This window comes from Pagrus pagrus (genome assembly GCF_965226575.1).
Source record: "Pagrus pagrus genome assembly, chromosome: 23".
Classification (NCBI taxonomy): domain Eukaryota; kingdom Metazoa; phylum Chordata; class Actinopteri; order Spariformes; family Sparidae; genus Pagrus; species Pagrus pagrus.
Window position 1 is genome coordinate 10,725,557 of NC_140205.1, and position 14,680 is coordinate 10,740,236.

The 14,680-nt window shown below is 41.0% G+C and overlaps 1 protein-coding gene across 9 annotated transcripts in view; it reads left to right on the top strand.

Moving 5' to 3' along the window:
- LOC311252680 (ELKS/Rab6-interacting/CAST family member 1-like) overlaps positions 1-14,680 on the top strand; it is a 136,168-nt gene that overhangs the window by 35,903 nt on the left and 85,585 nt on the right. For 6 of the 9 annotated variants that reach the window (XM_084346054.1, XM_084346060.1, XM_084346057.1 and 3 more), the window contains exons 7-14: positions 137-211; positions 1,638-1,793; positions 3,255-3,347; positions 4,456-4,623; positions 4,745-4,912; positions 8,436-8,573; positions 10,230-10,370; positions 12,226-12,366. In XM_084346054.1, coding sequence (XP_084202180.1) covers positions 137-211; positions 1,638-1,793; positions 3,255-3,347; positions 4,456-4,623; positions 4,745-4,912; positions 8,436-8,573; positions 10,230-10,370; positions 12,226-12,366 — 1,080 coding nt within the window. The remainder of the gene's footprint in view (positions 1-136; positions 212-1,637; positions 1,794-3,254; positions 3,348-4,455; positions 4,624-4,744; positions 4,913-8,435; positions 8,574-10,229; positions 10,371-12,225; positions 12,367-14,680) is intronic. The other 3 variants (XM_084346056.1, XM_084346059.1, XM_084346062.1) reach the window with 1 other exon arrangement.

The window sequence follows — 14,680 nt, forward strand, 5'->3', positions numbered from 1 at the left end:
GCCCTCTCTCCATCCCTTTCCGCCATACCCTTCATCCCTTCCTGGCCCACGACCTTCTCCTCCTCATCCCTTGCTCCATCCCCATGTGTCTCCCTCTCTGTCATCTGCTGACCGTCATGGTGTCTGTGTCCCTCAGGAGCTGCACAGGAGATACGAAGCAGCTCCAGAGTCAACAAAGACCAAGGCTCTGCAGACAGTCATTGAAATGAAGGTTAACATGTCTTGTTGATTATTTAATGGAAATGTGTGTCTGTGCTTTATATTAAAATCACTGTATTTTATATGATAAATGTATAAAGCTTGTCTCAGAAATACAGAAAAAAATGTAAGGGACTTATATTAGATTGATAGACCTAATGGATATATTTTTTCAGATGTTGTGGTACAGATTAATTTCAATTTAAGGTCCAGTGTGTCAGATTTAGTGGCAACTAGCAGTGAGGTTGCACACTGGGACCAACTGAACTCCCCTTGCCTCAGCCCCTCCTATGGGGGCCACTGTAAACGTGGAAAACACCAAAGCCCGTTTTGTTAGGTTTGTCCTTTCTGGGCTACTTTAGAAACATGGTGGAGGAACTGCTCCCTCTGTAGATATAAAAGGCTCATTGTCAGGTAACGAAAACACAATGATTCTTATTTCTTTATTCTGAGCGTCCTTCTCTGTCAATATCTCCTCCTAAATCTCACTCACTGGACCTTTAAGGGTCTTATGATTGTTTTTGGTAATAATGGTTTTGTCCAGCCCAACCCAAAGTAGACAGTGGAAGCTAGCAAGCCTGCTTCTTGCACACAATGCCTGTATATTCATTTTTGAATCATAAAGGCTTAGTTTTACCTTTCCCAAAAAGTGTGTTTGCATTGCCACATCATGCATTCAAATTCAGACACATATTTAGCTGCTTGAGGAGCTGTTGTCCCTTCACCCAGGAGTACTGACAGTTTCTCTCCTTGAGTTAACTGAACCTGAACCTGGAGGGCCGAACTGAACCTCATGACAGGCAAACTTCTGCTTTTGATGTGCAGCTTCAGTTGAAACTTGTCCACAATATGTTGCAAACATGCTTTTTAGAAATTTAAACACAAACCCACAACTGTGTCTTTTTAGTGCAGCTCCATCAAACAATATTTTATATATCCCACACTTTCATATGTGTCATGTCATTACATGCTAGACTCTAGAGAAGTGTTTAGGAGTTTCCTAAAGATACCAAAGCTCACACAATAACTCAAAGTGCCCCCTCTGGTGGAGATACTTCTGCAGTTTGTCTGAGATTTTTCAAACCTGCCTCATTAACAGTACTCCTGCTACAATACTCCTAAATCTTGTTGTTCATTGTCGGTTATTTCATATTCTTCATGTTTGCACTACATCTCCAAACCAGCTACATTGCTCATCCTGAAGATCAAGGCTGTTATCATGAGTTAGTAACTCAGTATTACAGACTTGCCTGTCTACAACATGTACAATCGAGCCAATGTTCCCTTTCATATGGAGTTTCTTTTGAATTTTCAACTCTGCTCTTCGGTCAAAAGCACCAAAGGAATGCGTTTCATTTTTTGATAATATTTATGGCCCAGGCACAGTAAATCACACCTGGGCTTTCCTCTTAAACACGAGCATGTTGATGTCCCGCCAGGATGCGAAGATCAGCTCACTGGAGCGCGGCTTGAGAGAGCTGGAGGAGGAGGTGAACATGCTCAAGTCCAACGGGGCTCTGAGCAGCGAGGAGAGGGAGGAGGAGATCAAACAGATGGAGGTCTACAGATCCCACTCCAAGTTCATGAAGAACAAGGTGACAGATTCGCACACACACACACACCTCACTTCTTGTTTAACCATGTTCCCTTTTTTCACGTTTTGAAAGATGGCAGGATTTTGTAGGGAAATAACTTGACTTCTTTACACAGATACAACTTTAGTGTCAAGAACAAAAAGAGTTACTGTGTTAGACACACTCATTAAAACACACCAGTACTTCTGTCATGTGGAGAGACGAGACAGTAATAGAATTCAGCGGGTTTGTTTTTCTCTGTTTGCTTCTGTGCTTGTTTGCTTGAGTTGAGAAGGATTTATTTGTGTATCTCACATGTGAAAGGAAGCAATTTACACCTGTTTTTTTACAGCACCTTTTCATTCTTTGATAAAATCATTGTTAGCATACATTTTTAGATGATTTTCCTTTAAATTCCTTACAGTCTCCTTTTAGAAATACAGACATTATCAGCATGTTTACTATCTTATAAGTACATTTAGGACCAGAGGCAGCTGTATCACTGAATCAACACGTTTAACAACCACAAACCTTAAAGAGAAACTATGAACCAAGATAACAACTCACAGGCTCAAGTAGGATGTCTTCATGTGCATGCTACTCTGAAACAATATTCGGTTTATTGATTACTAATAAAGAAGCCATAAGTAGTGAGAAGAATATATTAAGTTATGACATTGTCAATAAATGCTTGTTTAATTAGCAGCTTGCTAACAAAGACCATGCCAACGATGTTATGAATTCAGAAGTTTATTGCATATTATGGATGAAGAAGACCTAAGATGATGTAGGAAGGATGGACTAAGGGTCCATAAGGAAGGTAATGGAATAACAGGATGAGGTTTGAGATGAAGGGATGGGGGGGTCAAAGGGTAAGGGATGAAGGGATGAGGGTAGAGGGATAAGGGGATAAGAGTCAGAGGAAATTGGGGTCCTGGACGAACGGATGATACACCAGCTGGAGGAAGGAAGACGGGAGGGGACTGGGGGAGTAGAGACTCCAGATTTTTTCTTGGTTAGTGCCCCCAGTGGTTACTGTATTCAAACAAGAGAGACAAGGGAGAGAGGAAATAGATGAGGTGACTTATAATACTTTTTGTACCTCGTAATAAAACCTCCTAAAATGATGCCATTGTATATAAAAAATGTATTTATGGTTTGTGCGAGAAGCGTGGAACAGGAACTCTTAGGTCCTCAAAACTAAAAAAAAAATCAGATATAGACAGTATAATTACTTCCTTTGTAACAGATCAGTTAATCAAATCAATCAATCACATATCAATTAAGCACTTGTATGATGTATGAGAGCATTGACAATGTCATGTCTCCATATGTCAATTGACTCACCGGTAGGGTCTGATGTACAGCAGGTGGTCTTCATGTATTATTTCAGCATGCGAGGTGTTTAGATATGCTGCATGTGGTCAGCGACTGTGGTGGCTGAAATGTTGTGGTCACGGTGACGCCCTCCTCTCCTGCCAGGTTGAGCAGCTGAAGGAAGAGCTAACCCAAAGCCAATCAGAGAAGGAGGAGCTAAGGCAACGAGCCAATGAGCTTCAGCGGGAGGTGTCTGCAGTAAGAGACACACCTGTGTGCTCTTCCTTTCTTTCTTTCCTAGTTTCTCTCTGCCTCCCAGGTCGGCTCATGGCTAATGGCTGCTGCTTGAGTTGACTTCCAGTAGAATCCCAGTAGTTTGACTGTGTGTTCAGACAGCAGTGAGCAACTATAACTCTCAAGTGCTGTTCGCTTGAAGCAGCTGGTACAGATACTGTTTTATGATCAGTGGCTGTTGACAGTGATAGTTGTTTCTCGCCGTCTGAACAATTCAAGCTGAGAATCCAGCTCTGCTGTGCGACTGAATGTGAAACTCTAACCTGCTTGTCTTTCTTCTTGCATGCGGTTTCTTTCACTAGTGACTTTGATAAGTATGCTGAAGTTTTTATTTTACAATAAAACAGATTTTCCTGTGTGGTTTGGGTCCATTCTTTTTATGTTCCATGTTAAATTCACTACAAAAATTCACTCCCAGTCACCTCATGGAGATGCCAAAGTGGGGGTGGATCTTGAATTTTTCTAAATCGGGGGCCACAAAATCTCCCCTCCATGAACATTTGATTGTTAGATACTTAATTTCCTGCTTTCTGGTGAGTTTTTATGCATGTAAATCACTACAAAACCTGCTTTACAGCATATCAACTATCGGCAGAATTGTCTTTGACAACATTTACTGGGGAGGACAAATACAAGTCCAACCCTATGTCCCTGTGGCCCCACACCTGGATCCGCTCATGTGCCAAAGGAACTTTACATTTGTCACTTATGGACATTAAAACTATTTTCATGTATTTTTTTTTTTCTTTTAATCATTTTGGGATAACTGAAAGAATCGACCCTGGCCCTCTTGTACACAAAAGTAGTAATACTGCACTTACTTTGTTGAGATGTGTGTCTAACCGTTGTTTGCTTTCCAGGGGAGAGGTTAGAACCTAGGCTAGTCCCTTTAGGAGGCCTGTCATTTTTACAAACCGTGTTTTCTTCAAGCATCACTCCAAATAGTGGAAAGAACAAGTGCTCTCTTAGTAAAGCTTGTAGTGGGTATAATACATTGTAATCACACACACTAATTGAGTCTTTCTTCCTTTTACTACCCCCTCTCTCCTCATGTCGTGGATGCGTTACTCAGATGGAACAGGCAAAGCAGGACCTGAGTCGTAAGGACAGCGAGCTGCTGGCTTTCAGGACCAAACTGGAAACTCTGAACAATCAGTTTTCTGACAGTAAACAACATGTGGACGTACTCAAAGAGTCACTCACTGCCAAGGAACAGAGAGCCGCTATCCTACAGACAGAGGTACAGCTACTGTTTACTCGTATTTGCTCTATGTGATGGTAAATATCACAAGAAAATTAATATTTGTTTTATAAATGCTTTTGGCCAGTCGTCACTGACTTTAAATTGTGTGTATGCACAGGTGGATGCTCTCCGCCTGCGTCTGGAGGAAAAGGAATCTCTCCTCTCTAAGAAGAGTCAGCAGATATCAGAGCTGACAGAGGAGAAGAGTACTCAGCATGGAGAGATCAGTGACCTCAAGGACATGCTGGACGTCAAGGAACGCAAAGTTATTGTACTGCAGAAGAAGGTAAGAAAAACACCAAATACTGTACAGGAATGGTGCTAAATTAAAATACACACTAAAGTGAACACATGCATAGATTCGCTGGTATGTTGTTGTTGCACTCTGCTTCCTGCAGATCAGATGGTCATCATAAATGGACTTCCTGTTTTGGCTTCCATAGTGCCACTTTTTTGTGTTCTCTTTGGCGCAGTGGCTATCGCTGCTCATGCTACCTACTAGTTTTTCTCCTCTATTCTAAACTAACCAGTGTCACGACCTTGTCAGTACTTTAATGAGACTGGGTTGTGTGTTTCTGATTCTGGGAATGGAGGAAAAGTAGTAAAATTCCCCCAAACTACTGTATCTGTGAAACATCTCTTTAACCAGATAACACATTCTGGATTCCCTCTGTGATCTCTTTCTGACAACTAATGTAATACTGTTTTTACTTCCATTCACTAACCCTTCCCTGAAACCTGATTTACATGAACTTGTTGTGGATGACACAAGCAATTTATGCTTTAACTGAACTCTACACAAATGTGATGTTGTCGTGTCACACTACGGCCACTAGATGGAGCTGTAAGACAGTATGTAGTTTGGGAGCTAAAGTGATGCACAAACAGACAGACGGATAGAGAGGTAAGCAGGCAGACAGGAGGAGGCACAGACAGACAGGTATATTGACTTATTGATCAACAGTGTTACAGGTGTTTTCAACATATTTTGGGCCACTTTCCAATGTGTTTCTCAGTGTGTATCTCTATGTTAATGCTGTCAGTTAGATGGATGGACAGAAGTGACCCCACACACACATACTGTAGACACACACTGGTTTTAGATGAATGGGTGGATGAAGAGTAAGGGTAAGGGGTCTAACAAATTAAGAATCCAGTATCCAGTTAAACTCTCCCATTACCAGCCCTCTGCGTCTGTGCGTCGTGCCATAAAAATTCAACCTCCTCCCCTCTCTGTCTCCCCGTCCCTCCGGTTGTCACTTGTAGAAAAAAAAAACGAGGAAAAAAAACGGAGAGTGTGAGCAGATAATTGATAGAGACAATCAAGCAGACAGACATAAAGCAGGACAGGGAGGGGGAGGAGAGAGACAGAGTGCGTTTGAAATCAGATGCATACTAATGAGTTCCTCCTGTTCAATAAATGATGACCTCTGCCGTCTTCAAATAGAATACAGACCAGTGTCTGAGAGGGAGACGCTGCTGACTCCTCGTTTATCTAATCTGCACTTACGATTTCCTCTTTTCTTTTTGTGTGTGGAAAAACTAAAAATACCGTCTTCCTCCCTCTCCTTCCGTCTTTCCCTCCTCATGTGTTTACCTGCCATTTTATGTTAGTGGCGAAGGAAATTACCATGAGCGCGTAGAATTAATTTTATAGGTATCCGTCTGATCTCCCATCATTCTCGTCTCTTTGTTGTTAAATGTAATTTTATATGTGAGGAGCAGCATGACACAGATGAAGAGAAGCGGCAGCCGGTTATTGTTTTGTTAACATATTTCTGTTCATTATCGCACACGATTTTGGGATTAACATAGGCAGGCATGTAATGTGTGTGTGTGTGTGTGTGTGTGTGTCAGTACTGTATATGTGTGTGTGTGTGTGTGTGTGTGTGTGTGTGTGTGTGTGTGTGTGCGTGTGTGCCAGGCATCCAGCAGTTGTCAGTTTCAGGAAGTGCAGACGGCATCAAAGAGTCTCCCTGCCTCTCAATGTCAAGTGTGTGCGTTTGTGTGAGTGTGTGTGTGTGTGTGTGTGTGTGTGTGTGTGTGGGGAGGAGGTGTCAGTCAAGCTGTCAGGTGAGCGGTTGATTAATGAGGCGCTGGAAATGTTTTACTTCATGAACACACACACATGCTCACAATCTCGGCGGTACTGTAAATGTGTGCGTCTAACCTGCAGTGGAGTCAGAGGTTACATACCAATCTGACTTTCCTTTTTTTTTTTTTGTGATGGGTTGTCAATCGCTTGATTTCTCTTCTCTCTGCCAAAGCGAAGGAAAGGGGAGACAGAAAGAGAGGGAGATGGAAATGTAGTAATTTTACAAGTTCGCACCACATTACATAAGCTTTTTATCTCGCTCCCGTTTCCCCTCGATTCCTTATTTCTGTTCAACCTTTTGTTCCATCCATTTTTTAATGAATACCACAAAGTTGACACAACTCCTTATCTTTGTCTATGATCTCTCTTTCTCGCGCTCACACACATACGTGCAAGCACACACGCGGGGACACACACTCATTGCGGGCTCAGGGAAAGAGCGAGTCCCTCGGTTATTTCTGCTGATTTCGTGTTTTAACAGAAAATTAATCTGCTACCAAATCACTGTGAGAGGAAACGGGAGGAGGCAGGGAGAAGGGGACAAAGAGGTGGAGATAATAGAGAGAGTGTGTGTGTGTGTGTGTGTGTGTGTGTGTGTGTGTGTGTGTGTGTGTGTGTGTGTGTGTGTTTGGAGCAGAGGTCAAAGGAAGCAAAGTTTAGGGAGAAAGTTTACATTTGACGTGAGGCTTCTTAGCCTTTTTCATGCTGCAACGATTAGTCGATAAAGAAAACTAATCACCAACTATTTTGATTATCAATTAATAATTTCATTTGCTGGTTCCAGGTTCTTTAATGTCAGGATTTGTTGCTTTTCTTTGTCATTTCTGGCAGTAAATGAAGAGTTTTAGACTGGAGCTTGGACCAAAGTAGCAACTTGAAGATGTTACTTGGGGCTCTTTGGGACTTTGTTATGAGCATTTGTCACAATTTCTTTAGACATTTTATTGACTAAGCCATTAATCTCTTAATTGCAAAAGTAACGGGCAGGTTAATTGTAATGAAAGTATCATTAGTTGCAGCAATATTTCCAGATAGATCCACTAGAAATGGTCCTGTGTATCTATGACAAAGTAGTTTACAGAGAAGATTCACCTGATGCACCTGGAGTCAGGACCACAATGTTAATAAGGTTTTATCGTCAATAATCATTGTGTGTTTGTTCATTAACTGCCAGAGAAACTCACTCACTTACATGATTGGCTAGAAATGTGCAATTTCTTCTAGAGCCTGACTGGTGTCTGTCTGTGTCGCATTATGTTATATAATTAATATCAGCCGGACTCATATTAAAAGACAATATTCAGTTATCATAGACTATAGGTATCTGTAAAAACAGCATTCTGGTTTGTAAAAAACAAAAAATTGCACAGAATTTCACACACTGCATAATTTAATATTTGGTTTATAAATGTACGCATTTTTTTGTTTGTTTGTTTTAACGTTACAAGCTGCAGTTTTGTAAATTTGACTCTTATTTTGTCACATTTCTTGCTCTTTTTGATGTTATTGGAACTAATTTAATTTTCAGCTCAGTTAAGTCTATTTGCTGTTCATCTGCAGGAATTTAGTATCGTCTCGGGTCTAGTTACAAGCAGTTTCCCCCAGTGTGTGAGAGCTGATACACACGCCAACACAATATAATTTTTTTTGGTAAATACCGGTAAGTGAATTATGCATCATAAACAACACTGTTTATGAGTTTCTCTCTCTGTAGATAGAGAACCTGCAGGATCAGCTGAGGGATAAAGAGAAACAGCTGGGCGGCCTGAAAGACAGAGTCAAGTCTTTACAGACGGACACCTCCAATACAGACACAGCACTGGGAACACTGGAGGAGGCTCTGGCTGAGAAGGTACACGCACACACATGCACACACACACTTGATGCCGGTCAACCTCAGGTCAATCCCCGAGCAAGGTTACATTAATAAAAAAACCACTATGAGCAAAACCGCCGACCACCCACGCGATGACCAAATGACTCTGGATAAATGGAAATGAACCAATAATCACATTGGCTGTTTCATTATTAAATCATTCGCAGCCGGTGTTCATAAAAGGTTAGCGTACATCCAACTTGCTGCCACATGGCTCAGAGCGACAGGAACAGAACCAACAACCACAGTCACCATCTGGGTCTAAACAACCAGGTACCAGAGCCATAAAACAGCCCTCATGATCATGAGAATTGAACCCTCAACTGCCTGTTTGACGATGTGTTATTCCACAATGAGGACTCGACCTTGAGTCTGGGAAACGAACCAGTGACACTCACACCAGAGGACGACTTCAAAGTGTTTGACAGGAATATATTTTTGTTCTGTTAAGCGCGATTGTGTTACCAACCTGATCTCTTTCACACACACACACACACACACACACACACACACACACAGAGGAAACACGGCTATTAATTGCCGAGCGACCAATATTGAGGGTGTCAGTTAGATGTGTGAGTGTTGGCAGGTGGAGGTGGCCGACGACTAACTTCACACAAACGACTTTCACAAGGATTTTTTCCTTCATTTTCATTGTTGTGGTGCCTGTTTTTCCGTCCCTGATGCCTTCCTTATATGACTCCTTTTCTCTGTCACACACAAGTTGTTTCACACCGTTTTGTTTCAAAGCAGAGCAGAAATAAGTTGTGTTACTTCAAGTGTTTTCACGCTCTGTCATGCTTCAGTTTTTTGCACATCTTTCATGTATCTATTTCATGGTGTTTTGTCTTTGCATACTATAATATATACTGAATATTCACAATCACCTATCCGATCAACTCGTCTCTATCATCTGACAGAGAGGAGCTGCAGCAGAGCCAATGTAGCGCACTTTTAAATTCATTTATTTTATCAAATATCTGAAAAATAAAACACGGCTACTGATAGCTGGCAAAATATTGGATATTGGGTCAATAATCGGCATTTTTATATCAGACATTTTGATAATCGATAATTAAAATAATCATTAGTTCTAACCATAGCACTCAACTAAGTCTTAATCCTAAAACAGCTTTTAAAGAAATGAGGACTGGGAAAAAATATTCTGGCTTTCGAGAAAACTTTGTCACTCCAGACGCTGAAAACTTTAATCAGTCCTCACAAAGATAGAACCACTGTACAAGAACACACACACACACAGCACAGCCAGTACACACACACACACACACACACACACACTTTGCGCTGCTTTTGTGTGTGTGTGTGAACTTTTCTACTTTTGCTTGAACTGGCGGCGGTGTTGTTATATAGCTGGAGAGCGTCTATACTGTTTTAGTGGTTGTGAATATTACATCTCGTGCCAGAACGCATTACGTGTCTAAAATCACTGCTGGCTGTTAGATCCTGTCAAAGCTGCCATGTACATAAAGTTTAATGCGACTGTTATTAGTATAGAAACTTGATATTGAGTGACTGTGAATAACTGTTGGACTCTTTTTGTCTCTATTCTTCTTACTTTCATCCCTCGATCCTCTCCTCCTCCTCCTCCTCCTCCTCTTTTTTGATGCTCAGGAGCGAATCATCGAGCGGTTGAAGGAGCAGCGAGAGAGGGAGGACAGAGAAAAGGGGGAGGAGATTGACTCCAGCAAGAAGGAGCTGAAGGAGTTGAGGGAGAAAGTCTCCCAGCTGCAGGCTGACCTGGCTGACCGTGAGGTAGAAGACACACACATGAAAACACACTCATCCGTTTATGCGCTATAAGTCGGAAAAACACACTCTCTCTTTGTCCCTGTCAAGGAGAAGTGATTGATCTGTCACTGCGGAATCTCGTGTCCTCCCAAAGTCCTTGCGCTGAAGGACAACAACGATAAACAGTCACATTTCCTTGACAACAATATTCTTCACTACCAACAAAAACAGTATTTTGAAATGAATTCTTCTCGCTTTGTGATTCATACAAAAAACCACAGTGGAGACAGAGAGTGAGCGAGAGAGGATGACAAAGCATTTTTAAGCACTGTCTTCGCTTTATTCTTCCCACAGCGGTTGGACAGCTCAATAGGAAAGTTACAATCAACCACACTGGGAAAAACAAAATTTAGCAAAACAATTTTAACAGATTATCCTTCAAAGGTGTTAGCAGGTGCTTGGAAATCATTCTTTTTTCATCATGATGGAGTCATTATACGTACAAATAGGAGTATGCACGCAGATCCAAGAGTCTAAAGGGAGGAAAACGCGAAATATCCAAACAAACACACACTGCAAGACTTCAATATTACTACTGTCAGTCGTTATGCAAAGCTAAGCTAAGCTAAGCTAACCGCCTGCTGACGACAGCATCATATATAGTGCACAGACATCAGAGTGGTTTCCTCATATGACTATCGGGAAGAGAAAGAGTATATTCATGTTTCCCAAAAAATAATGTCAAAATATTCCTTCAAAGTGGAAGAAATTCACCCGAAAATCAGATGCACATGTGTTGATGTAGTTATACATGCCTTTTTTAACTTGGACTCTTCAGCTAATCTTAGTGATTGCGGGGTCATAAAACCTGTTACAGTCCCATTATATAATTTGAGAAATACATGGGAACACTCACAGAGAAAACAAGCATTCCTTTCTACACGGCTAAACACAGATGTGGGGTTTGTCCGACAACAGCAATATATATACGTACCTAAATATAATCAGAGAAAGCAGCAAGGTTTCTCTGACCAAAGCCCAGTCAAACATGATGATCCCTAGTCTGGAGTTGGTATTGTCAGTCAAGGGTAAAATTACACGTCTGAGTGTCTCTCCTTCTGGTCCCGTTGGTTTGTGTTTCACCGGCCTTACCAAAAGAGGAAAAGACCAGAAAAGAAAGGGAGAGAGACTTCACGGATGGTGAGATTGAGCTGGAAGAGTGGGGAAAGAGACAGGTCACGGGAAACGGTTTTGAAGAACAAGGGAGAGAGTCTGTCTCACATTAAGTTAGTAATATTTTTGTAATATTAGCCATTATTTTTATCGGTAATAATAACATTGTGTCCACCAAGTTAACTGATCTGAGAATTAAGCAACATTACTTAAAAAAAAGCCATGATAGCTGGTAGAAAAGTCCCGAGATGTAATAAACTGATAGGAGTTGGGGCGGGGGGGGGAATCGATTCTTAGATGGCAATCTAAGAGCAATTTTGTAGCTCAATTCAACCAGCTGGATGGAAAATATAATGGATGTAAACATGTGTGTCATGTTTGTCCGGGTACTTCTTGAGATTTGGTGACAACGGATGAACAAAAATAATGGAATAAATCTGTAAAATCTGTTTATTTTAATTACCGATCATCAAAGTAAATCATGTATAAAATTAAAAACTGCTGATTTATCAAGATGCATCGCAGCCCTCTGAATCGGAATCAACTTGTATCATGAGGACTCTCTAGAGCTTCCCACCCCGTAGATACACAAGGCACTTAACTCCCAACTGCTTCAATAGAGCTGCCCAGTATCTCGCTCTAAGAAGCTGAAGTGTTGACTTCCTTCCTTATCACTTATCTTTTTTGATCTTTGTCTCCGTTTCAGACGTCAGTGTTGGATCTGAAGGAAAAGGCTTCCTCTCTGGCTTCCTCCACTCTGAAGAAGGATAGCAGGCTGAAGAGTCTTGAGATAAATCTGGAGCAGAAGAAAGAGGAGTGTATCAAACTAGAGAACCAACTCAAGAAGGTTAGAATCAATCACTTTTATTTGGAAATCAAACCTCTAGTTTACTTTTAGCTTTTGGCTGAAAGAGTGTGAAAATGGGATCAGCCTGAAAGCTTGAAAATGGCATGATGTAGGTCACTTAAATTATCCAAATTTGACACCCTTGTTAGTCTACATTTGGACCAGAACAGGTGGACTACAAAGACTTGAAAGAATTGGTCTATTTTAAATTTCATTGTCATGATGGATGGACAACTAATTAAAAACATCAGTTATATGAATCTCAGTTGTGAAAAAAAAAAAACACAGTCCAGACAGAAACATGAAAGAGCCCCTTGCCTCTTTCTCCCCTTCCTCGTTTTCCCTCAACTGGTTTCCAAGAGAGATGACTGGCTGTTTAACTGTGTGTGTGTGTGTGTGTGTGTGTGTGTGTGTTTGCATATCATATATTCTCTTCCATACGGCAGCCCATAAAATTGTGTGTGTGTGACGGCTTGCTGACAGCCTTACAGTCATTTTTACAGAGTAGAGAAGACAGCACCTCCACCACACCCTGAGCATGTACATGTATGTGGTATGTGTGTGTGTGTGTGCCTGTGTGTGTACTGTATGCATGTGTGTGTGTGTGTGTGTGTGTGTGTGAAGGTGTCAGTGGATCTCTGGTGTTTCTCTCATCAGAGTTTATTCCTTAGTCTCTTTTTGTTACCATGGATGGAAAAAAGACTGAAAACTCGTCTGCGTGTTGTGAACTGATTGACATTGTTCATGTGACACTGACTGTGATGTTTTCCTTTCTTATTTTTCTTTTCTTCTCTCTGTCTCTCTCTCTCTCTCTCTCTCTCTCTCTCTCTCTCTTTTCCCTCCACCCAGATCTTCTTATAATACCATCAGACACCCAAACATTTCCTCTCCACATAAAGAACTGTAAAAACTGTTGTGCTCTTCCAAAACTAATAGGGTTTATGTATTGTGTGACCAAGGCGTGTGCGCAGACACGCACAGAGTCAATCTGTCCCAAGAGCAACATTTGCTTCTGGGAAACACACACAGCTGTTCTAACCTCTAAGCTGGTTATAACTTTTTTTTTTCTTTTGTCCGTTTTACTTCGTTTGTTTCTTTCTCATTTTTCGGCATCGTCTGTGTAACTGAGCAGAGCAGCAGAAAGAAGAAGGAAACTGCAACTTCGTTTAATTTGCTTTTTAATTAACTCACCTTTTCATGCTCATGCTAATCCTTACATAAATCAGCATTAATGTGCTGTTGTGTGTGTGTGGAGAACCAGCTCAAACCGAAGACACCATCAGTGAGCCACACTTCAATGCTCACACTTATTACAAACATACTGTAGCTGAATAACGCACAAATCTGTAACACAGAAACACTTAGATTTACAGAACATTAGATTTGACAGAAAATTAAGATGGCGTCATTCTCCAATACTTTGGTTCATAATCAAATACCTGCAAAACTAATAACATTCCTCTCAGCCTGTCAGCTATACTTTGTGTTTAGTGCTTCGAATCAAATGTGAGCATGCTAAAGTGCTAATCTAAGCAAACCTGATGAGTTTTTTACACATAACCATCTGGAAATTAGCTGCTGGAAACTGTTTGCAAAGCGGCAGGCTAACTTCAACAGTAGGAAAGCACTACCAGTGGAGACAGTTTGGTAAATCAAACTCTTACAGAAGCCAGTTGAAAGAAGAAAAAAACATGTTTTCATTGAGAAAAGCTTTCTTTGGTCTTCTTTCAATGAAATAAACTCTCTAGTTCTTATACTACTGATGCTATAGCATTTACACTAACCTCCTTAGGAGCCACCATTGTTGTTTTCAAACAATTAGATACCTCTCTTGCTGGTCATTACACCTAAACTATGGCCATAGCTGCCAGTAGTTCGTCACAGGACGCTGATTGATTCAAGCGTGTGTGTTCAGCCATAAACAAATATTTAGGTTGAAGCCTGGCAAGATGGTTTGCAAATCCAGCTGCCTTGCAAGGCAAAATCTGAGCTGGTAAACATTGAAGACATTATACCCACTAAACAACAGGCAGTTAGCAGTGTCATGGTGAGCATGTTAGCATGCTGAAGGTAGCATTTAGCTTAAAGCACCATGATGCGGAAATATAGCCACACAGAGATACTAGCATGGCTAAATACTTTGTGTCATGTTTACTGAAAGTTCAGACTGATTTTTATCATTTTCATGCCAGCACGAGAGGAAGTTGTTGTGTTTCCTGCTGTAAAAAGACACCACAGTTTACAAAAACACGTCCTTCTGCAAAAAATAGTTTTGAAAAAGTGGAGAAAGTTCTAATGAGCTCAATATTTTTCC